The sequence below is a fragment of the Gavia stellata genome, chromosome 3 (genome assembly GCF_030936135.1).
Source record: "Gavia stellata isolate bGavSte3 chromosome 3, bGavSte3.hap2, whole genome shotgun sequence".
NCBI classification, from domain to species: Eukaryota; Metazoa; Chordata; class Aves; order Gaviiformes; family Gaviidae; genus Gavia; species Gavia stellata.
The window spans coordinates 58,790,379-58,813,911 of NC_082596.1; the positions used below are offsets into that span (position 1 = coordinate 58,790,379).

General features: G+C 41.5%; 1 protein-coding gene across 1 annotated transcript in view; it reads left to right on the plus strand.

The window, feature by feature from the left end:
• The first annotated feature begins 1,086 nt into the window (after nucleotides 1-1,086).
• Nucleotides 1,087-23,533, plus strand: part of CEP192 (centrosomal protein 192) — a 93,286-nt gene continuing 70,839 nt past the window's right edge. Inside the window, exons 1-16 of the mRNA XM_059815635.1 lie at nucleotides 1,087-1,203; nucleotides 3,188-3,238; nucleotides 4,270-4,416; nucleotides 5,873-6,084; nucleotides 7,361-7,459; nucleotides 8,507-8,647; nucleotides 8,951-9,108; nucleotides 9,774-9,924; nucleotides 13,549-13,732; nucleotides 14,626-14,724; nucleotides 17,258-17,273; nucleotides 17,601-17,723; nucleotides 18,362-18,629; nucleotides 19,023-19,256; nucleotides 20,098-20,220; nucleotides 21,807-21,936. Of these exons, the coding sequence (XP_059671618.1) occupies nucleotides 1,093-1,203; nucleotides 3,188-3,238; nucleotides 4,270-4,416; nucleotides 5,873-6,084; nucleotides 7,361-7,459; nucleotides 8,507-8,647; nucleotides 8,951-9,108; nucleotides 9,774-9,924; nucleotides 13,549-13,732; nucleotides 14,626-14,724; nucleotides 17,258-17,273; nucleotides 17,601-17,723; nucleotides 18,362-18,629; nucleotides 19,023-19,256; nucleotides 20,098-20,220; nucleotides 21,807-21,936 (2,247 nt within the window). The 5' untranslated portion in view covers nucleotides 1,087-1,092. The remainder of the gene's footprint in view (nucleotides 1,204-3,187; nucleotides 3,239-4,269; nucleotides 4,417-5,872; nucleotides 6,085-7,360; nucleotides 7,460-8,506; nucleotides 8,648-8,950; nucleotides 9,109-9,773; nucleotides 9,925-13,548; nucleotides 13,733-14,625; nucleotides 14,725-17,257; nucleotides 17,274-17,600; nucleotides 17,724-18,361; nucleotides 18,630-19,022; nucleotides 19,257-20,097; nucleotides 20,221-21,806; nucleotides 21,937-23,533) is intronic.

Sequence of the window (23,533 nt, forward strand, 5' to 3'; positions counted from 1 at the left end):
CGGGTTCCTACGAGGCGGTGAAAGCAGCGGCATTCAGGAGAAGAAGAAAGGGGCCGGTGCTGCGGTGCGGGCCGTGGGGTACCCCCAGCGCTCCGCGGGGCGTGCCCGGCCGACCCGGCAGCTGCCCGAGGCAGCCCAGCGCAGCCGGCACCGCCGCTTGCCGCCCTCTGCTGGAGCGGAGCAGCCACGGCTGAGCCGCCCTACGCCCAACCTGCGGCCACCGGCCGCTTCACGCACGTCCCGACGAGGCCGTGGAGCAAGAAATCCTCCGCAGGGCCTATCCCTGGCTCCAGCCGGGCAGAGAAGGCCTCAGGCGTGACACAGGCCGGGGGAAGGCCGGCCGGCCGGCCCGGGGCGAACGGCCACGGCTCTGGGAGCTGTCGGGGCCTGGGTGACTCCTCACGGCAGCTCACCCCGTCACCTGCAGAGGAATATTAACTTTATGACGCGACTCCTAGCCGTGACCGACCTCATCCAGCGAGCCCGCAGGCGGTGCCAGCCGCTTTGCTGTTTCACACGACAGATTCTCTATTTAAAGTCATCTGGCGCGCTCGACAGCCCGGCCCCACGCTTCCGCAACACGCACGGGGGCTGTTTTCAGAGCAGAGCAGGCGGCCGCCTGGCCGGACGGGCCCTGCCCGCAGCCCGCAGCGCCCCGCGCCCCGCCGTGGAGCAGGCCGCACCCCCCGGGCTGGGAACCAAGCCGGCCCGCGCCGCGCTGCGCCCCGCCCGCTCCCGCGGCGGGCAGCCCAGCCCAGCCCAGCCCAGCCCAGCCCGCCCTGGAGCGCGGCGGCCGCCTCAGCCTCCTGGCGGCTGCGGGCGCGGCAACGGCCAAGCACGAGGCGCCGCTCCGCCCCCCGCCCCTCTGCTCGGCGGCCGTGACCAAGCGCGCGCGCGCGTTCCCGGCGTGCCCGACCGCGAGCTGCTCGGGGCTGGGAAGGAACGCGCACGCGCGAAGCAGCGAGCGAGCGCGGCGGGCTCCGGCGGCTGCGCGCGAGCCGGCGGCGGCCATTGCCCCGCCCCGCCCCGCCGCGTGAGGAGGGCGCGTGCCTGGGCGGGCGAGCGGGAGCGTGGCGGCTGCGCCGCGGCGCGATGTTCGTGGCGCGCAGCATCGCGGCGGATCACCGCGACCTCATCCACGATGTCTCCTTCGACTTCCACGGGCGGCGCATGGCGACCTGCTCCAGCGACCAGAGCGTCAAAGTGAGCGGGAGCCGCCGGGCCCTGTGCTGGGGGGTGTCGCGGCGCCTGCCGGCGGTCGCGCGGCACCGGCGGGGCGCGGCCTGCCGGGCGGGCGCCGGGGCGCGAGCAGCGCCCCGCGCTCAGCGGGATGGCGGGGCCGCGGCCGGGGCGAGGCGCGGCGCAGCCTTCCCCTCGCGTTGGGCCCGGGCCTCCGGGCGGGAGGGGCCCGGACCGCTCCGCTCTGCCGCGCCCCGCCGGGGCCGGGGAGCGAAGGGCCACGCTCGGCGCCCGCGTCCCGCCGTGTCCGCGGGGCGCAGCCGTGGGCGAATTCCGCGGAAGGTGCCCGCTGCGGCCCGTAGCGAAACGCGTGCGGTATCGGGCTGTAGCGGCGGGGGCTGTGGAGCACGTAACGCACGTTGTTGGTATGTGCGCGTGTACACAGACGCGTATGGAAACACAACTTCTTCCCGCCGCGTTGCAGCAGCTGGGAAGACGTCCTCAAAGTACCGTGACCACAGCAGTGCTGCTTGTTTTGTGGCTTCAGCTGAAAATCTGTATTTAAGGGTACTGAGGGACGGCGCTACGGTTTTATAATGAAGTGCCAGTAAGCAAAAAGCTGAAACGTTCTGCGTGTGCTCTGGCAGATTAGGAAGACTGTAAAATACTAGAAACCTTAATTTTACGTCCCATTAGAGGAAATAAAATAATAGAAAATGAGAAGTTAATTGCTTTTTCCATTCTTTGCGCATAGTGAGAAGGTGGACAACAATTCAGGACCTAGTTAGATTTAAGAAGTGTAGTTTGCAGAGAGTAGTCGTATCTTTTGTTAGACCAGCTAAGTGGTTGAGAAAATTGCTTTTCCATTAAAGCTATGTCGAATGTAGATCGGGCTTATAAACAAGCAAGCAGCCCCTTCTCCCTGACCACATATTAAAAAGCAAATGAAAAAACCACACCAACAAAAAAAGATTCTCCAAAAAGTAAGCCAACAACCATGTCAGTCTTTGGTCTGGACTATGTAGAACTTGCAGCCTAAAAAGAATGTTCTTAAGAAAGTTGCCAGGAGATAGGTAGAACTCAGAAGCTCTGTTCTTTAGCAATGTAAGGTTATTTTCCAGTCGTAACAGTATCCTTTATGAGACTGTCTTAAGAAGTTTTACCCTAACAGGAGTTTTACAACACTTGTAAAACAGCGGTGGTATATCTGATGTAGGTCCCATTCTCACTGGACGGGCCCTGCAGAGTAGCAGTTGAGGAGAAGTTACAAAGTTGGGCTGGATGATGGTAACCAAGGTTGTATTAGAGATCCAGAATGGGGGACGTGAGGTGACTTTCTGTAAAGTTATATAGTGAATGAGTGACGAACAGGAGTCGATGCCAGGCTTCTAGAGGTGTTTTTCATCTGGTTAGGTTCATGACTTTCATTTTTCAGAGAAAAAATTGTCAATTTTTCAGAAAAAAAGTCATAAAGATGATAAAGATGTATGGGAAATCAAGGGAAAGGAAGGTTACATGACTTGTGTGTGTTAAAAATCAAGGCAGAAATATTAGAAACGGAAACAAGATCTGCTCTCCCACTAGCTTGATTTTCTTTTTGCTGTCCTCTTCTGTCTTTGGGATGATTGTCAGAAGCTGCGTCAGGGTTTTGGGACCACATCTGAGCAGGTGCTGTGGTGAGGACCATGGGGTGTCTACAGTAAAACTGAGTAGTGTACTCATGGAACAGAGTGAATGGAGTCTTGGGAATTCATTATTGAAAAGATGGACTTCATACAATAGTGAATTTTGCAGGTGTATGCCCCTTCTCCCGACCTGTAGTAGGGATATTTTCAAGGTTGAGTGAAGTGCAGTTGTGTGCTGAGCCAGGTAGAGTTTTCCAGATGAAAATGTTTAGTGGTGTGTATATATATATATATATATTTTTTTTTTAAATGGCTGTGGTTTTTACTACTACTTAGTAAGCTTTATATACAAATTGTATGATTGTATTTTGATTTCTCAATAGGTCTGGGACAAAAGTGAAAACGGGGATTGGCATTGCACTGCCAGCTGGAAGGTTTGTATTTATAAAAACTACACAGTTATACCATAATATCTCCTTTGTTTTTGTAGAAACATAACTTATTTTTTGCTGACTTGTAAAGTAGAAATACTTTTGGTTTGTTGTAGATTCTGTATTTCTTCTGGTAGAACACTTTTTCTCTGCTTTTATAAAACACCTCTAATGCCTCTCACTTAAAGCAGAGGCTAGCATGCAGTCTTATTAGTACTTACCTTATGTTGGCAGACTTTGTTATCAGTAAACGTAGCAGTAACTGGTGTTTGGGGAGTTAGAAAACAGTGTCTTAGTTTTTAATTGGATATTTCCTTTTTGCTTATTGTAAGACTTAAAAAAAAATTAAAGGAAGAAAAAGGTCTGGCTATTAAATGTTACGACATCTGACCTCTATTTTCTTTTCGAAACCTTTCTGAGAAATGTGTCATGTAGAGATGCTGCTTCATCAGGATAATTAGTGCATTCCGCTTGCAAATTGTCCTTAAACTTGTATTTAATAGGAGCACAATACAATAATTCCTGTAAATGGAAATGCAAGTGAAGCTTTTGAATTCCCCTTCTCTAAAAAAAGCAGCATTAGGTTGGCTAGGTATGAAAGAGGAGTTTCGTGTGAAAAAGGAGAACATAAGTAATGCTCTGTATATGCTTTGGAAAAGTACAGGCAAGCTAGAAGTGAGCATGGTAATGGCTGAAAATTGAAAACAAAGCTGTATTTTTTTGTGTCAAGGCAGAATCTTACTTTGGAACTTACGGTTTAGAGGAGTAATAAATAATGCCTTGAAATACACTTGTAATAATTACCTATTAAGCATTAACTAATAGCAACTAAACTTTGCAATGCTTATAGTAATAAACAAATTCAACAGTTGCTGTGTAACTCTGAGTTTTATAAAAGAATGTAGGTTTCAAAGGAATAGTCCTACTACATAGAATTTGCTGCTGCTTTACAGCAGAAAGCCATGAAAATGTGTGATCGCTTGGACTAATACAGTAAGTATGTTTCTCTATAGTGTTTTGGTGTTATCTTGCAGACACATAGTGGATCTGTGTGGCGTGTGACATGGGCCCATCCTGAATTTGGGCAAGTCCTGGCTTCCTGCTCTTTTGATAGAACAGCAGCTGTATGGGAAGAAATAGTGGGAGAGTCAAATGATAAACTCCGAGGCCAGAGTCACTGGGTGAGACTTCAATTACAGTTTCTATATGCCCTTATATAAACAGATTTACTGTCCCTTATTGATTTGTTTGCTTATCATAATGGGCTGAAGCTTTAAACTATTTAAATTCCAGAATTAAACAGAAGACTGAACATGAAAATTGTTCTAAATATCAAGTTACTGGTCATTTCTGGTTTTGCAACATATTCTCTATTCTTGAAACAGAGAAAGCACCCTGTTTTCTTCTGTTAATATAAAGTGTTCCTGACTTTGCCTATATTTTGTTAATTTGTGGCAATACTCCAATATAGAGTAAGTATTTTTAAAGTGTTTGGTGAAACAGCTAAATGGCAACATTCAGGCCAATTAGTGTCACTACTATTGGTGTTTCTAAATAAGATGTTCCCTGGCAAATGACTTGCAGACATGAATTCCCATCTACAGTAAAATTAAAGTTGTGAGGGTTTTCTTCTGTGACAAGAGCTCATTTGAAATTGTCTCATGCTGTTCTTTTCATCTTTCAAACAATAGATCATGGGGGGGGGTAATATTTTGCTTGGAAGTGGATTTTCTGGGTAGCATTTCATCAAGGGGATTTTAGGTCTAAACAGATTATTTTGCAGCTATTCTTCATGTGTAATCTTACATAGCTCAGTATAGTATTCCTGCCTCTACTGTTTTATTTGGTTTTAGATTGCTAAAATATCTGCAGTTTTCTACTTTCTACTAAAGATACCTAACATTAAAATACGTAATTTTGAAGAGTTGGGTTGTCAGGACCTTTGGCACCCAGTGGGGTATGAAAGCTGACTTCTGTGTGCAGGTGGCAATTGTGATGCGTAGTTCTCAGCTCGAACTCATACTTTCTTGGCAGGAGACAACTTCAAAAACAAACGTTTACAATTTTTTCCTCTTTCACCCTAGCTAATCTTCCTGTCAAATGTCTGCTGTATTCACCCATTCCCTTATCAGAAGTACTTGTTGTTTTGATGATTCTGTTGGAAAATAGTTCATGGTAAACTTCAGCAGCACTGAAATTAGAAAGAGGCGCTGCTAGCCATCGCAGTTAACATTGTCACCAGTATGAATAAAGAGGACAGTTTCAAACTGCCTGTGGCCAATACTCTTGTATTTTATGGTTACGTTACGGGGGGGGGGTGGGGGGTGTTGGGTTGGGTTGTTTTTGGTTTTTTTTTTTCCCCCTGAAGAGTATAATCTAAATAACTCTTTTTGGTATCAGAACTTTGATACCACTGTGGGTATATCTCTTGATGCTTGTAATTGCATCAGTGCAATGATCTGTCATTTCTCCAATTCATTGGTGTATAAAGATTTAATTTTTTTTGAAGTTATTGATGGAAGAGATAAGCGATCCTATGAAATGGTGTTGTCAGACTTTCATTAGCCTTCCTTAGGGAGCAAATTTTTGATGGAAATTTCTAGCACTTCCTTCAAGAATTGCTGCCTTTCTTTGCAGGTAAAGAGGACCACTCTAGTAGACAGTAGGACATCTGTTACAGATGTGAAGTTTGCTCCCAAGCATATGGGTCTTATGTTAGCAACTTGTTCAGCAGATGGAGTTGTAAGGATTTATGAAGCTCCAGATGTGATGAATCTCAGTCAGTGGTCACTGCAGCATGAAATCTCATGTAAGCTAAGCTGCAGTTGTATTTCTTGGAACCCTTCAAGGTATGGTATTAAAACTGTAGGTGTTGCTTTATGACTGTTTAAGCAGAAGGTCGAAAGAGTTAATTTTGAAATTTTGTAGACTAAAACATGCATGGAGAAGATTGAGCACATATTACTCAGATCTGAAAAAAAGCTGCTAATGTTTCTTTTAATAAAGCAAGTTTGGCAGAGACAGAGAAGTGTTAGAAGTCCTGTGCCCTGTGAGGAAATATTCCCAGCTTAATTATTTTTAGCAAGTAAGGAGCTAAAGAGCTATGGAGTGCTCTTTAGTTAACCCACAAAACTTAACGGGGATTTTCATAAGAGAAAGTGTTTATAAAGGGGCAATTCCTGTCTCTTTCTTCTTTCCTTAAGAAAGATGTTGCAATAGGTAATAATTTTGATAACTCTAACAAGGACAAATGCCCTTGCCACTGCAACAGAGTACTAGGAACCACAGAAGTCTTGCCAGCACAAATACAAAGCCTAAGAGTTGTTCTTTTAGTTATATCCTCAGGGGCTCAATGATACACTTAACCCTCTTGAACAGGAAGGAATCGGAGAGGAGTGTGATGGTTGGGTAGTCCCCACCTAGAAGAACACATACAAGCCGAGGTTCTTCGCTTTCCATCTCTCATCCTCCCTTGGCAATAACAGGAAGGGAAAAACCATTCAGGGCTGAACTGCTTTGGATTCTGTTTGTCCAGAAGCACTTAATGGCTTTCGCTACAGATGTAGTGGTTTGTGTCCTGCTGATCCAGTTATTCTTCTGTTCATTAGTAGTAGTCTGTGCTGAAGGTTCAGAGTGCAGGCTTTCTTTTTAGTGCATGGGATGGGGTTAGAAGTTGATCTAAAAACTAGAACTTGCCTACATTTAGCTTTTATAATCTATCTTCCAAAATCTGAATGAAATTCTACTAAATCAATCATTAAAAGTACTGCAAAGAATGCAGACTCTGCCATGAAACTTGTGGCAAATACTTGACTGCAGATGCATGTATAAAATCAGTCCTACTCTCTGGGACCATCATCTTGAATTGCCAAATAATGTCCCTAATGATTTCTCCTTAGTGGGTGTATAAAGTGGGCATTGAAAATAACAGAATGGAGATTGTACTGGTAACTGTGAATAGCACTTATTCATGTTTCCTTGTGATTTTTTTTTTTCCCCTTGTGATACTTTTTTGTTACTGTTTTGTTTCCTTTATAGATAATGTGTCTGAAATGTAAAAAATGGCTTGGTGTACTTTCTGTGAAATAATTTGTAAATATAACAGTATTTGTTTTCACATTTTAGCTCTCGAGCACATTCTCCGATGGTAGCTGTAGGAAGTGATGACAACAGTCCAAATATATTGGCTAAGGTTCAAATTTATGAATATAATGAAAATACCAGGTATGCTAAATGACAGTGTATAACATTTGTGGGATCTTAAAGTAGTTTGCAATGTATGGCCTTTTATTTTATTCCTGTCATTAGATGTGGAGTGGAGTAGTAAATAATAATACCTTAATTCTGTCTCTGAGCCATTGGATGGGAAAGGAGAGGAAGACCTTGGAATGGTAACTGATATTAACAGACATGATATTGATAATTTTGTTCCATCTCAGTGCAGAAATGCCCATGTTCTTACCAACATTTTAAAGCGAGAATTTTTGTTTCTGCTTCTACTAATTTAAATGCTTAATTTTGCACAAGGAATTAACAGGACAAAGTCAAAATTTGAATCGTGTTGCACTAGGCACTGTTTTGTTCAAGGTGATCTTAAGATGCTTTTAAAAGCATGTTTATAATGACAGAAAGTCCTGTGAATCACTAGCATGCTCTGAAAATTCAATTTGTACAGTTAAAAATTCAGAACCAGAAAAGGCCAGGAAGTATATGCACAACCACATTCAATTAAATGATAGAGATCTTGTATTTCACTTGGTGTGATTGGTGTGGGAAAGGAGCCAAGGTGTTTTGTGCATTTATGCATGGCTTCAGACATTGTTCTCTCTGCATTAACAATAAAGAAAAGTTGTTGTAACTTACCTGGTGGTAAATAAGAAAATAGAATACATGTTTATCATACAGCAAAGGAGGCAGATAGTGGTCTGTTTGCAAGCACAGAAAATTTAGTAAGTTACTGAGATACATATTCCCTTTAGATTTGTGAATGAAAGAATTTGTTTATTTCCCTCTTCCAACTGTAGACAAAAATGTTCTTTGTTGTATGATTTAGCATACTGTTGTTAGTAGTTACTGTATCTGATGTATTCAATTTCTGAAGAAATCAGCTCGTAATTTTTACTTAAATTTATGTTAAGAAAATAGATTTGTTTTTGCAAGTCTCATCATGTATACTAACCCCTTTTTCCCTGTTCCACTATATTTGGTTTATATAATTTGGATCACTGGCAATTTTGAAAGCACTAAAAGTTAGTTTCTTATGCTGAACAGGAAATATGCAAAAGCAGAAGCTCTGATGACAGTCACAGATCCTGTACATGATATTGCATTTGCTCCAAATCTGGGAAGATCCTTCCACATCTTAGCTGTAGCAACCAAAGATGTACGAATTTTCACACTAAAACCTCTAAGGTGAGCTTAAAAAGAAGGTAGTTTGGTATGATGTGGTGCATACTATATAGTCTTATTTTAATAGTATCTGCAAAGCAAAAGTAGTAACTTAATGTATACAGGATTGTTTTTTAGCAGCCTGATTTTTAAGATTGCACGATTGTGAACAAGTGTCTAATTTTGTCCGAATACCTCTTAACAATTGTTACTAGATTAGGAGTATTACGTGAACTCCTTGAAAGATGTAGTCCTCTTTCTGTCATCATGTTCAAGCCCAGACCTTTGAACAGTTGTGTGCAGAACTGTCACTTTTCTCTTAAACAGGAAAGAATTGACTTCATCTGGAGGATTAACAAAATTTGAAATTCATATTGTGGCACAGTTTGATAATCACAACTCCCAGGTGTGGCGAGTGAGCTGGAATATTACGGGCACAGTGCTTGCCTCTTCTGGTGATGATGGCTGTGTTAGGCTCTGGAAGGGTAAGGTCACCCATCTGAAATACATTAGCTTTATAGTATGCTGAATATACTTGAGAAATTCTACTCAAAAAATAATTTTGGAGTAAAATTTCATTTTAGGTTTGTGAATGATAGGTTTTTATATTTCTGTTTACGTTTCAGAAAAAGGAAATAACTTTCTGTGCTGGAACACTTGCATGATTTAGGCTGCTGTGAATAGTTGTTACTGTACCCTCAAATTGTTTCACCAGACCAGAGCTATGTAAAGTTGTAATTTTTTAAAATTAACGTATGTACTGTGTTACTATCTTTGACTGCTGACAAAACCAGAAAAACTACATTCAGTCACAGCATTGAGGCAAACTGGCTTTTTTTCTGTTTAAATTTCCAAAAGCAATGACAAAAAAAACCAGTGGCAGTTTCCTCATCCATTCTCATTTGTTTCTCAATATTTTAATAAAGGAAACTCAATTCTTGCTACTGAACAAAACTGAGTTGTAAATTGTGGATAGGCAGAGAATGTCAGACAGCTAAAGGGCCAGATCCTCAGCTGTTTGGAATTTATCTATTGGTATTGAAGTTCAATTCTAATACACACCAGGTGCGTAGTAGTTGAAACATCATAGTTATATCAAAAGCTGAGCTTCAGAAGAGAAACTAACAGTTTTATATATCTATATTTGCAGCTAATTACATGGACAACTGGAAGTGTACTGGTATACTGAAAGGTAATGGGAGTCCAGTGAACGGTAGTTCTCAGCAGGGAATTTTTAATGCCTCTCTAGGTTCAGCCAATACAAGCCTACAGAATTCACTAAATGGATCATCTGCCAGCAGGTAGGTTAATTAGTAGAGAGATTGAATTTCAGTAAATAGTCTGTTCTCTGAATCGTCTTAATTTATCTTAGCTTTCATGTTTGTTTTATACTTTTTTTTTTTGAAGTGGAGTGTCATATATTGCATGAATACTTCTACAAGCTATTCTAGTTTTGCTCTGTGATGGTGTCTGTTATGCCAGTGATAAGAGGAAAATGAACAAAACCTAAGCCATACTGAATCAGTCTGTATAAATAAGCAATGTAAACAACTATTTTCACTTTTAGTCCTTTCACATGATTGACAATAACTTTTCTGAAATAGTTTAAAACAAGGAGAAACTTCTTCATACTGCTGTGTAACTGCCCTTCTATTTTAGATGCATGTTTAAAAGTGAAGCAAAAATACCAGGAACAAATTCTGTTTTTCACTGGGATAATGTAGCAGAAAAGAAGGAGGAAAAGATACTTCATAATGTATGGTTTCAACAATCATATACTACTGTTAGTTTACTTGCATTTTTGCAGGTATAACATCAATTGAATAAAAGTTTCGGGTTTTTTAATCTTTCTCATATGGCATTCTTATTGCAGATAAATTTACCTACTAAACAGCAATTATTCCAGAATAAAAACACAAGAGAGAAAGCAAATTAAACTGCCTCTTCTGAAAAACATTTGCATTTGTGCACACTGAAATCTAGAAATACACTGAGCCTTGCATTTGTATGATGGAGTGTGTACAATCAGCTTTACAGGATGTGTCCTATGGAAGGACTAGATGTGGCCAAATTCCATAGCAGCATCTTCCAAGTTTTTTGGCCACCTTTATTTTTTTTCAAAGGCCTTGGGATAGCCTCCATTTCCATCCATGTGCAGTTACTAATTGCCTTTTTTTTCAGTTTAAAATGCTTATCTGTAAAGTACTGTGACAGTTTGCTTTTGGAGAGTAGCCTTCACCCCCGCTTCAGCAGTCAATCCTGAATGGCAGTTCTGGCTTCCAGATCCCTAGCTGCATTGAACAGAGAAGGGCTTTCACATTTCCCTCACAAGATAAATGGGAGAGCAAGAGGTGGTAATGGGCCAAGTCTCCAGCAAGAAAGAAGGCCAAAATGATACTGGTCATGTAGTACCAGGTGCTACTCGCAGTGTGCCAAAAGATGCTGAAATGCAGTCCTATATTGGAAATGTGATATCCAAAGCTATATAATTGTATTTGGTTGGGGTCCTATAGGGAGATACAGGTAATTTTATACCTCTTTAGCATAGGGTGTGGTTTCACAGTCTCCTTACCTAAGACTGTGCTGCTGCTGCCAGCAGTACCCCACTGGTTGGTCTTCTCCTCTCCCTGAAGTTGGTAGTAAGCCATTGTGAAACTTAAATTTCTAGCATTATTTTAGACTCCCTCCATTGCTCTGTATTTTGAAAGTGGTTTTTGTGGTGTTATGTTTTTGTTTGTTTTTTAAAATAAATTATTCTCAGCTCCAATTTGGAATTAATGTTTTGTTACAGAATTAAGTCCATGGCTGTGGAATTTCAAAATATATGGTGTCTTGTCCTAGGATTGAGCCTTACTATGAGAAAAGATCCACATAACTACATGTTTTCTTTCTTAATCACATTGGCTTGAATTGCATAAGCACAGTTGCTAACTGTTTTTAGTGTACTTACACTTATAATAAAGATTTATGTACTGACATCTGGCTAAATTGATATGCTACACAGAATTTATTTTGTCTGTCTGTGACTGTAGATGCTATGTTTCAGTATCTATAGATTTAAACACTTAAAACAGCTAAAGCATAGGCAGATCTGGAAAATTTTGTTGAAGCATGACCACCAAACTGGATTTGTAACCAAAATAGTTTCGGAACAGATGATGTAGATTGTTGGAGAATAAGTCAGTAAGGCTATATTGTTATGTTGATGTAATTGTGTGTCTAGATTTATGATACAATTTCCATTCTCCATTTGTATTATGTCCTTTTTAACAGAAAGCAGAGCTGATACCAAGCTAACTGGAGTAACTTTGGTGTTTTGCTGCTTGTTGCATGCACACAGGAATGGAAAACGAACTCCTTTTTCCCCTCCCCAACGCCGTTTGACCTCTCCCAAGACACCAGCAGCCTGCTAACTACTAAATTGCTGTTCAAAAAGCCTTTTTAAAACACGTTGTGTACGTTTTTTGTACTAGCCCGCAGTGTTTGATACTGTTGGAACTCCTGATAGAAAAATATTTGGAGAGGCTTCTTGTTTAGAAAAAACCCACAAACAACAACCCAAACCCAAAAACTTCCATCAAAACATTTTTTTGAAAGCTTGTGAAATTAAAAGACTAGTTCATGACTAAAAATGAGAATTTTTGTCCTTGATTGGGATGGGAGGAGGGAAGTGACCATTAAAATAATTTTCATTAAAATTGTTTTGATAACTGATTTGTTTTGCATTTCATGGTGTTCAGCATTTGATTAAGATTCCTAAACATAACAAGTCTGTAACTGTTTTGTAATATATGAAACTGTTAAAGGAGTAAGAAAACTGTCTTTTGAGAATTGTACAGATGGTACCCTTTAATAGTTTGGTATTGCTTCATTTATACCTTAGTATGACTTCAAATAAATGCTTTGTAAGTACTGTCATACTTTCTTCATCCTAATTAAGAGAAGTACTTTTTCTGATATGTACTTGTACATTTCTATGGTAATAATTCCATGGAGTAATTAAAATGCTCTAAGCATAGTAGCCTAAAAAACGCAAACACTTGAGCCATACAAAGATTGAAACCAAAATGCAGCTTGTGAATTGACCCATAATTTCATTAATCATATAGGTGTTCCTTTATGTAAGTCCACAGAACTGTAAACAAGACAGAAAACATCTGTAGGTATCTAATATAGTTATACTAAAATGCACAAGTATTACGGGTAAGTTCTAATAAAAATAGCAAAAGAATGAACTGAAATGGCGTAATTCTGAGTCTTGCATTCACCAGGAATCTTAAATTTACTCTGAGGATTTTGCAGAAATATGTAAATACATACAAGGACTGTATTTCATTGAAAGCAGTTATTATCTGTAAATGTATATTATTAAAGTATTGTAAAAACAATGATGTTTTTACCTCTATTTAGAAGTGCTGTGAAGTTAAATCTGAATTAGATGCGTATGCAGAAAATGTACTCACATAATATTTAATGTATATCTTGTATTGCAAATGAAGCGTTACTAAAAGCTCTGTTAACACATCGCAGGAATTCTGGGAGAACAAAAGCCTGTTAATAGCTGTGCTGCAACATCCTTTTGATTTCCAAAGCAATCTGTTCTTTTGTAAAAATGTATACTAGGATTATTATTACAGTATTCTTTTCTATGAATTTCAGTGGAGAAGACTATTTTTTTCCTTTTAAAGAACAGTTTCCAGATTTGTCTTGTTTTGAATTACAAGCCTTGATTTCTGCTATTATGTTCTATTGGTTTTGGCATGGATATACTAAAGCCTTTGTTTTTTTTTCCAGCATGTCTTTTCTCCCCTTTGGTTCTCCTTGTATTTACTACCTTTCTCTTTTTCTTGTTTTGTTTTTTGTTTTGGTTTTTTGTTTGGTTTTTTTTTTGTTTTGGTGTTTTGTTCCTTTCTTAATTGTTTCAGGTATTTCTTTCCCCCTCTGGATTCCCCACGGGCTGGATCGAGATGGTCCAGTCATGCCCAGCTCCTTCCTCCTCCTCCTCTGATAGAGCACTCTTGCGATGCTGACACTGCCAACCTCCGGTATCCTCACCCTCGCAGACGATGTGTATCTCGGCCTCTTAATCTATTACCTGAGAATGAAGGGGTTTAACATGTTTCTTTAAATAAACTCTGAAGGGCCTTATTCTGGTTTGTGAATGCTTCCGTTGCTGACTGCCTTTGTATTTATTCTCTCATACAGAAGATTTTAAAAAAATTGGGGACTTCATGCATGTTTTCCAAAAAAAACTATAACATTTGGAACATGTTATTTATGTCCGTGTATCAAAGTGACATTTTAATCTGCACCCTTTGAACTATGGCAACACATAGAAACAGTATTAACCACGAGCTATTTACAGAGTAGCTGACTTCAATGTGCCTGTCCTTTTTTGTTTTCTCTTATTTTTGGAATCAATTTAGTGTGGTCTTGACTTTTTTTCTTTTTGTATATTGCACTGACAAATGTTCTCAAACATACGCCTTCAAGAAGTTGATGAGTAACTAAACGAGGATGCTGGATCAACTCATAAAAGAAACAAACCCATTCCTGCGTATACTGCAGCAAAATAGTTTGGAGTGTATGGTTACTTAAGAATTTTCCATCTTGCTGTATAAATATTTAAATTTTATAATGCTGTTGACTAATAAACTTATTCTAAAAGGTCTGTATTAGTATGCTTTTTCTTGTAATAGGCTTTTAAAATTTTTTTAACAGGCTCCTGATCAAGGAGCTTTTTGATTCAGGTGTCTGTTCTCATAGCTTTGGTTTTGTGAAGTCATGTGCCATTCTGGACATGCAGTTGCGTATTACATTTTTCTCCCAGAGGGTGTGCTCTGACTTTTCTCATGGGTGTGTTGAAGGCCTGCAGAGACTACTAGAATTGTTGGATTTCAAACTATTTTGTAATTATTTTTCAGTGATTGAATAATTCACTTAAGACATTTTTAAGAAATAGTACTGACTTAAAAGCCTCCTTTTAAGCTCCTGTGTCTCAGCACAGGAACGTTATTGCTGTGGATCAGGATCCTGGCATGGACTCAAGCTTTGGCTGGTGTGAGATGGGCGGGAGGATAAAACTGGACAATGACTACATGGTATTGCTAGGGAGTAGCATTACTGTACAGGGCATAATTGTTGAGTGTGTTCAGCAGATCTTGGGGGGAGGAAGGATACAGGTGGGCTCTGTGCAGCAGAAACCCAAAGTGTAATGGTGTATTTCAGTGTGCCTCAAAATAGGCTTATGCTACTTCCTGGACTAGACCACTAGTGTAAGGGAATGGAGAGGGCAACCTGCATTCTTCCAAAGCAATAGCAAGTTCCTGTGAGTTTTTGTATTCTGGAAAATTTACTTGCTCATATGCTATATTTTTGCTTGGATACACCCCATCTGTTTCTTGATTTCTCTCTGAGGAATCATGCCTCAAAAAAAAAAATCAAAAATCATGAGGAGGTGATCATGCCTCTGTACTCGGCTCTGGTAAGGCCGCACCTCGAATACTGTGTTCAGTTTTGGGCCCCTCACTACAAGAAAGACATTGAGGTGCTGGAGCGTGTCCAGAGAAGGGTGACGAAGCTGGTGAGGGGTCTGGAGCACAAGTCTTATGAGGAGCGGCTGAGGGAACTGGGGTTGTTCAGTCTGGAGAAGAGGAGGCTGAGGGGAGACCTTATCACTCTCTACAACTACCTGAAAGGGGGTTGCAGAGAGGTGGGTGTTGGTCTCTTCTCCCAAGTGACTAGTGACAGGACTAGAGGAAATGGCCTCAAGTTGCGCCAGGGGAGGTTCAGTCTAGATATTAGGAAAAAGTTCTTTACTGAGAGAGTAGTGAAACATTGGAATAGGCTGCCCAGGGAGGTGGTAGTCACCCTCCCTGGAGATATTCAAGGAGCGTGTGGATGTGGCATTGTGGGATGTAGCTTGATGGACATGGTGCTGTGTGGTGTTGGGTGGGTTGTGGCTTGTTGTTCTTGTTGTGTGGTGGGTGTTTTTTGGTGGTTTTTTTTTTTTTTTTTTTTTTTTCAGGTTGGACTTGATGATCTTACAGGTCTTTTCCAACCGTAGTGATTCTGTGATTCTAGTTTTAATGTACTAAAAACCCATGAGAGATAACAATGGTGTTACAGAGCGCTTGCTGACCGTGTGTGGAGGTAGCGTGCTGATAATTTTCAGCCAGCAGGAACAGAATTGTGGAAAAAAAAAGTTTAGTAAAAGCAGGTACTTAGACCTTTTTATCAAAAAGTTAGCTTTTCTGGAACTATGCCATACTTTGTCTGGTAAACAACGTTACATGATTTAAAAAATAAGGTTTAAATGGGGGTAGGGAGTAACAATATTCCTCTGTGGGAGAATGTCATTAAAAAAAAAAAGGGATCAAACCTTTTATTTCTAAAACAAAAGAAACTGCTTCTGGGCACACAAGTAACAGAATATACTTTTGAAGGTTTAAGCTACTTCCAGAATTTCTATCTGGACTCTTTAAAAGGTCACTCCCTTCAATACAGCAATTGATCTTTTCCTTACTGTACTTCTAGTTGTACCAGGAAAAATATAGGGCTCCTTTCTAAGCAGCCATCGAGAAAAGCAAGGTGGCTGTGTCTATAGATATCCTGCTGTTACCCAATGCTTAGTTTGTGCTGTGAGACCGTACAGTGTCTCACATATGCCCCAATTACTGCAGTGTAACAAAAACAAGTGTAAAATATATTCAAAGATAATTCTTTACATATAACCGTCCTTGGTAAGCCAGATCTAAGGAAAAGATTCCTGCTTGCATTTTTTTTTTTAATTTGCTTCTGTTGTCGTTTTGGAGCCTAGAACATCCGCTTATGGTAATAGTAAAGTAAATGACAACTTTATGCAGCTTTTAATGCATTTATTTAGTTAATTCAGCATGATCACATTATTTTCCTCTGTGCTGAACATGTATTATTATTAGATTTCCTGAGTAATTCCAGTCGCACTTCTTACTAATCGAAACATGCTGTTACATTTTCAGTGCAAACAAGTCACTTTTCCAATGGACTGGCCAAATACTTTGATTTCAACAAATGAAATGATGCTGGTTTTGTGGCTGATACTTGCCTTTCCCCCCCGTCATTTTGCACTGATGTCTCTCCAAACTAGGACCTTTCACTCCATATCCTTAACTGTCCACCTCTGCTTTCTCAAACTCATGCTTCCCTCTTTATTCTATCTCTTGCTGCCATGACCCAAAATTATGAACTGTACTTCTGTGCAGGATCTGGGCCCTTGAATGTACGCAGCAGAACCCCTAGGAGGGAGGGAGATTATAGAAGGGCTTAGAAAGGGATGATTACAGCAGGTACCAACAGTATTTTAAATTTATCTAGCACTCTGTAAGGCTGCTGTCCCTTTTCTTCTGAAAGAAGATATGCATTACCCTGCCCGTATACTGTTTCTGTGCTTGGAGCACATCTCAGCTTGAACTTCCAGGACTGGAGGTTTCTGGGTCTTGTAGCCAGGAGGTGGCTTTGGTTTTGGTGGGTTTTTTGTTTTGTTATTTTTGTTTCGTTTTGTTTTGAACATATTTGAATACTGTATGAAATCCTGATGGCATTGAGTGTGTGCTTTTTCACTCTCATTCTAACTTTTTGCAATCTCCATACTAGGAATACAACCGTAGAAGTAGCGCATTGTAAAAATGTCCTGGAATAACACTGAATTTGATTTAGATATTTCAAAGTTGTCATACACACATACATGTATTCCTATGCACCTTGTTTGGAAGGCATCGGCTGCCTTCTCATGCTCTACTTAATGTAGCATTTATGCTTCAAAACTGAAATAAAATTATCCAGGTACTGTATATAAACTGCACATTGCTCAACCCCATCTAAAGTGACTCATACAGCAAAAATGCGACAGAAAAGAAGTCAGTAATATAAACAACGCCTGTCATATAAAGAAAAAATGTCACGTAAGTAAATCCGACTAAAGCTTTTTCCTTTCTAGGTGGTTACGCCCTGGCCCGGGGCAGTAGGGCCGGACCGGCTGGTCAGACATCACTGGCGGCGCATCTCAGCGGGGGCTCAGGGGCGGCCGCCGTTTCCCTGAAAGACCCCGAGCTACTCACCGGTACCGGGATTCCAACCTCCCCGGTCCGTAAGCAAATACCTGAAATAACCGATTTCATCGTCGCCTTCCAAAAACCACAGCCGGCGTTAGCGCGAGACTACCTGCCTCCGGCTCCGCTCTCCCGGAGAGGAAGGGGAACCGCTACCCCGCCTCCCGCCTAACGGACGACGGGGGACGGCCGGGGGGCGGTGCTGGGCGATGCCGCGCGCCCCTCACCCAATCAGCATCCCCCTTCCTCTTCCCCCTCCAACTTTTTCCTCCTGCCGTGCCCCGCCGGCCAATCGCCGTCTCTGGCTGGGGCTCGCCTATTGGCTGGCGGCGGGTCGAGGCGGGGCGCGGGCGGCAGGGCGAAGCGCGCGCGCGGGCGGGCTCGGGAAAGTTTGGGAGTTGAACGGCGGCGCTGCGCACGCGCTCCTCGCCAAGGGTTGGTCCGGAGGGGGGCGGTGGCGTGGGTGGGGGCTGTTGTTGCTGTCGCGCGCCAGGTGAGCGGGTGGGGCCCGCCGGGGGGCGCTGCGCGGCGGAGCAGCGTGGGCGGGGCGGGGCAGGGCAGCGGGCGCGGGGACGGGGACGGCGCGTGCGGAGGGAGCGGCGGTTTGAAGTTTTGGCGGTTGAGCCGCCGTTCCTCCTTCCTCTCTCAGGCGAGTTGCGGCGGGATGGGGCGACGGGCCCCTCAGTCTTGGCCGCGGCAGCTCGGGAGAGGGTAGGGCAGAGCGCCTCCGGTTTGGGAAAAAAGGGATCGCTGCCTTCGAGCCGCTCTCCCTCCCGGCCTGCGCGGCGGAGAGTGTCGGCGGCCGCCTCCTTCGGCGGCCCATCGTGCTGCTCCCGGGCCGCGACGGGTGGGGGGTGGGGGTGCCTGCGCCTGCACGGAGGGCTGCGGGGGGTGGAGCCCAGGCCTCCCGTCTTGAGGTCAGTCGGTTGGGCTGTCGCCTGCCAAGTACGGGCCCGAGATGATCGCGTCACGGAGTTTGTAACTCCCCAGGTGCTCGCTGCTGTGGAAATGGAGGAAGGCTGTTTTGGTCCAAGCAGCTTTTCAGGCTAAATATAGGTTGGCTCGTTTTGCAGCGTCGGTACTCTAACTTGCAGGAGTGCTGCCCTCTCTAGAAAGTCCAGGAAGGCTACAAAACTCTGTAGCCCCCGAAAGGCGTCGGGGGGGAGAGGACTGGAAGTAATTTTTAAGCACGTTTGTGGGTGAAGTGTGGTGATTGCCAAAGAATATTGGCCGTGATGTATAAATACCGTATTTTTGACGGCATTACTGTGACTTGTGTAACTGTGTAGTTGTTTTGTTCCTACTTTCAGATGCTGCTGGACCAGGGCTGATCGTGTTGCCAAGCAGGGTGCTATTTTAAGCAGCTTGTGCACGATGATGGAAGACTTCAGAAATATTGCCGATGAGACGTTTCCAAGCTTCTTGGGCCATTCACTGAGTAGCAGTGCAAGTGTCGTTTTTGAAAACGTTACTATTTCCTCAAACCCTGGCTTACCTGTTGCAGCTTCAACTGTTGCCAGGAGTAAAACGAGCTGTGACAACAGGTGAGACTATCAGTTAATAGCACTTAATAATATAAAAAGCAGTTGACTGGTTTGAAACATTTAACTTTGGAGAGGAAAAATTCTTTTGACAGATTATTTGGTAGAAGATAAAACTATTTACTAATCAGTAGCGTACTAATCAGCGAACATAGGATTGGTTGTATCAGCAGGGAAAAATCTGCATTACATTCATAACTCATAAATATTAACTCTTAATAAAATGACCCTTTAAAAGAGGAGTTTAGTTTTTAGACTGATAACAATCAAGTTTCTTTTAACTCTTCAGCTTAGTATACTCAAGTTTGAAGTCATATAGAGAATAACATTTTTTACACGTGTGTTCTCTTAACTCTATTAACTTACTTGAATCTGGCTCATTTTAGAAAGGGTAGTGTAAGAACTAGTGTTATGGATACAAATTAAAGTTTAACACAACTTATAATGATTTGCTCAGCAAGGACTAGAGCAAAGAGTAACAATTAGAATCCTTTGCTCACTGAACTGCTGTCCTGTGACTTAAGAAGAAGTAAGATGAGACTTTTATACCCTGTCTTTGCAGATTTGTGCGTTCCAAATGGGACAGCAATATCCACTAAAAATGATAATGTATTTCTCTAAAGAACTACAGAAGACTGGAGAGGATCATTCTGGGTACATAGGTGTGCCTGTAAATACAGATTGGCTAGAAGATGCTAAATGCTAAAATATTCAAATAATTGAACTTAAAGGAGATGAGTGGCCATCGATACGTGTTTTTTTTTTTTTTTCAATTCTTTGGAAAAAAAGGAGAGGTGCATGTTAGAATGATTCTGTTGTGTGTTTTTCCTCCCCATTTTTACAGACTTTCTGACATCTGTGCATCCTATTTAGAAGGGAAACATTCACCTCCATCGGGAACTTCTCACAGTAGTCAGTCAGATCCTGAGCCAATGGGGAGATTTGCCCTCAGCTTTCATGATGACAAGTGAGTGAGATAGTTAAAATCTAGTTCTATCCTAAAATGCACATACCAGTATGTAGATTTATATGTACTATAAGCTAATTCTGGAATACTTAGAATTGCCCACCTCAGCAGCAGCTTCTACTGCTGGCCTTTTGATGGCGGTAGGTGGAAAGCTCAGCTGTGCATTAACCTGTTAGCTTACAGTGTTTGGCAGCCTAAGCAGCTTTTCCTACTGAAACAGCTCCTCCATGTGTTCTGAAGAGGGATAGTGGCAGGCTGTGTGGAAGCATCCTGTGCAATGCTACCACTTAGCCTGTGCAGCCCTACATGAACAGCATTCTGCTGTATAATTGACTGATTGGGCTTCATGTACATGACAGGAATGAATCTTTAGAAGTGATTTTTTTTTTAAACTATGATGTATTGTTGTAATGCTAATTAAAAATTTCATAAGTGTGATTGATTAATTGACTTATTTGAATCTGGCTTGTATTTAGCTAGTTTACATTACATAATCTAGAATTAAGCTGATGTTTCTGGTTGATGTCATGTGTGTGAATAATAGTCTGCACTGATGTAAATCTGTTACAAGTATCATGCAGTTTGCATACAGAAAAGAACATCAATTTCAATTAAATTTAGATTCCTTGTAGCCTCAGTGATTGTTATTTCTTAAGAAATAACTAGTGTTAGTGAAATAATTTAGAGAGCGTTACTGAGTGGCGGAAGTGTTGGAAGCTGTTGCATAGGTTATTCTAACCAAGGTCAAATTTGTTCTCATTGTTGAATTACAAACCATAATGTGCATCTTTCTCACTGATAAAATTGCACTGTAGGCAGTATGCCCCTATAAAATCAAAGGATATAAGATTTAAGAGAGGGAGTTGGCTTCTTGATTGTACTCCAGTAAAAAACATACGAAACATCAAATAACTCCATTTTAGACTTTCAAATGTTAGTTTTATCTATATATCTAAAATATTAAAGCAAAAGTATGGTTCAGTTCACTCAATGTGGAGATTTTACGCCTTACATGGTTACCTTATCGGCCTGTGCAAAAGTCCTATGAAACCAGAAGTGAAAAATAACTTTCCTGCAGAATTATAAAAGCTGTTTTTTAACAGAACTATATGGAATTTCAGTAAGTCATGTTCTTTATGATTCAGTCCCTAATTTAATGTTATAAAAGGTGTGCTGATATTGTGGACTTAGGAAAATCTTGTCTAGGGTTTGACTTGCTCTCAAATGGATCAATGAACTGGGCTGGCATAGACCCTTTTCCCCTTATACTTTTCCCTCTTTTTGCAGAAATGAAAGAGAAAGGAACAAACAAAAAAGTAGAGGCATATGTTACATTAAACTGCACTATATGTTTCACACTTTAGATTGTGAATCTGAAGCCCTTGTAATCTTGATATTTATTCCTTTATTGTAAAATGACAGGTAATAGGTCTGTAGAATATATGTTAATGGGAACAGCTGACTTGCTAGAGACAAAGGCATTAAAAATAGAGAATTTATCAAGTCTTTATATATAGAGATGTTGTATACTAATGTTGATCTATATATCTCACTGATTTTTTTCATTGAAATAATTCTCTTTCTAGGGAAGTTGCTACACAAGTTAAAGAACCACAGCCAACTTCTGTTAGTTTGAAAGAATCCCACTCAGTATATGGAGAGCAATATCGGAATGTCAGTGAGCATTCAAATTGCAGTCAAGATACCTTACTTGAGGTATTGCCACTTGAACAATTGGAAGGTATTAAAATTTGAGAAAAAATGTATACTTATTCTCAGTGTTATTAGGTTTTTATGCTATAGATGTCTTCTCTTGACCCTTTCACTGTTTTATGGCATAGTGTAAATGGGTTTAGAAAAAGAATCTCTTTGATCTGAACAAACTGAAAACAGAGAAGGCTTGTGGTTGACATCGTGTTCTTAGATTTCTCCCCAAAGTACAAAGCTAGATGGGAAGCTGGTGAAAATAATATTTGCTATAAAATACCATAACTGGAATGCTAGTAGGAATGTGAATTAATTTCAGGAACTTTACTTGTGAAAAAAGTGTATGTAAGTTGTTTCCTACCCCTTCTCTTTCAGTAGGTGTAAGTCTACGAGATTATATTTTAACTAATGTCTCTTTTTTTGCCCTCTTTGTCGCGTTAAAAGGAATGTAGTTTCAAAATTTGTCTGTCAGAGTCCCAGGACTTTCACCAATTCATTTATCAGAGCCCCAGCAAAAGGACTTGCCCTGAGCAGATGCACAAAAATCGAAATCAGTTATCTTATTGAGAGTGACAGAAACAGATTCAAGATTGCCGTTGATAAATTCACTAACTACAATAGTGCTACTAATTAAGGCTAATATTGCTAGCAAACTTGATAGTAATACAAGAACCCGGGGATAACTTTCACCCAGAGGGTGAGAGGCGCAGCGCTTACCCAGAGAGGCGTCCCTGCCTGGGGTGGAGGAGGAGAGCGCAGCCCATTGACTGGTCCGTCAGGTATCGAGGTTCTTCTCTACCACCTTAACAATCATTTTCTCAGTCTTTTATCCCCAAAACTATGAGGTTTTCCCCCCCCATATGTGACGTGTAGCATGATTTGGGTAGAGAGACAAGTGGTATAATCATATATGTTTAGCATGATCTCTATAAGCTTCATTAGCATATGCAGGGGTGTGAGTTGTAATATGCATTTCACCGCTAATGAGGCAAAGGTCAGTTATCAAACACGAAGCCTTTTGAAGAAACAATTTCAGATTCCTGTTATTTTACTGTTTTTGCTGACCACAAGCAGGGCTGTCCTGCCTCCACAGGGCGCCCCCCCTTATCTGCATCCTGTGTTAGCCAGGCGAGTCTCCACTCCCCTGGGTCGCACAAGAGATAGCAAGGGCAGTCTTAATGGTTCTTGGTGCACAGGAATCCCACCTCATTATCCAAATTCCCCGCCTGTTCCAACCAGTAATAGGTGATCTTTAACTGCAGCTGTAGAAACTGGAAACGTACTTTTCTAGTGAGATGATGCATGAAAAAGTAGTTTGGAATACTTGCTGTGAAAACTGCTTTTTTGAAGTATAAATAGAGTAGTGGAAGCAAAATAACATTCTGTAACTTATTTTAAAAGCATGGCTATCGATATAAAACTTTTTTGTTTTTTTGCTAATGCCAGTCCTGTGATTAAATTCTGCTCGTTCCTTAAAATTCAGTAAATATACTTAGTAAATGTATACTTCTAGTCATTACCCTTTTCTAAGCTTTATCTGAATGTTTGCCTAGGTTTTTGTGAGGTGAGTATTAATAATTTAATAGAGAACATGTTCAATTAGAAA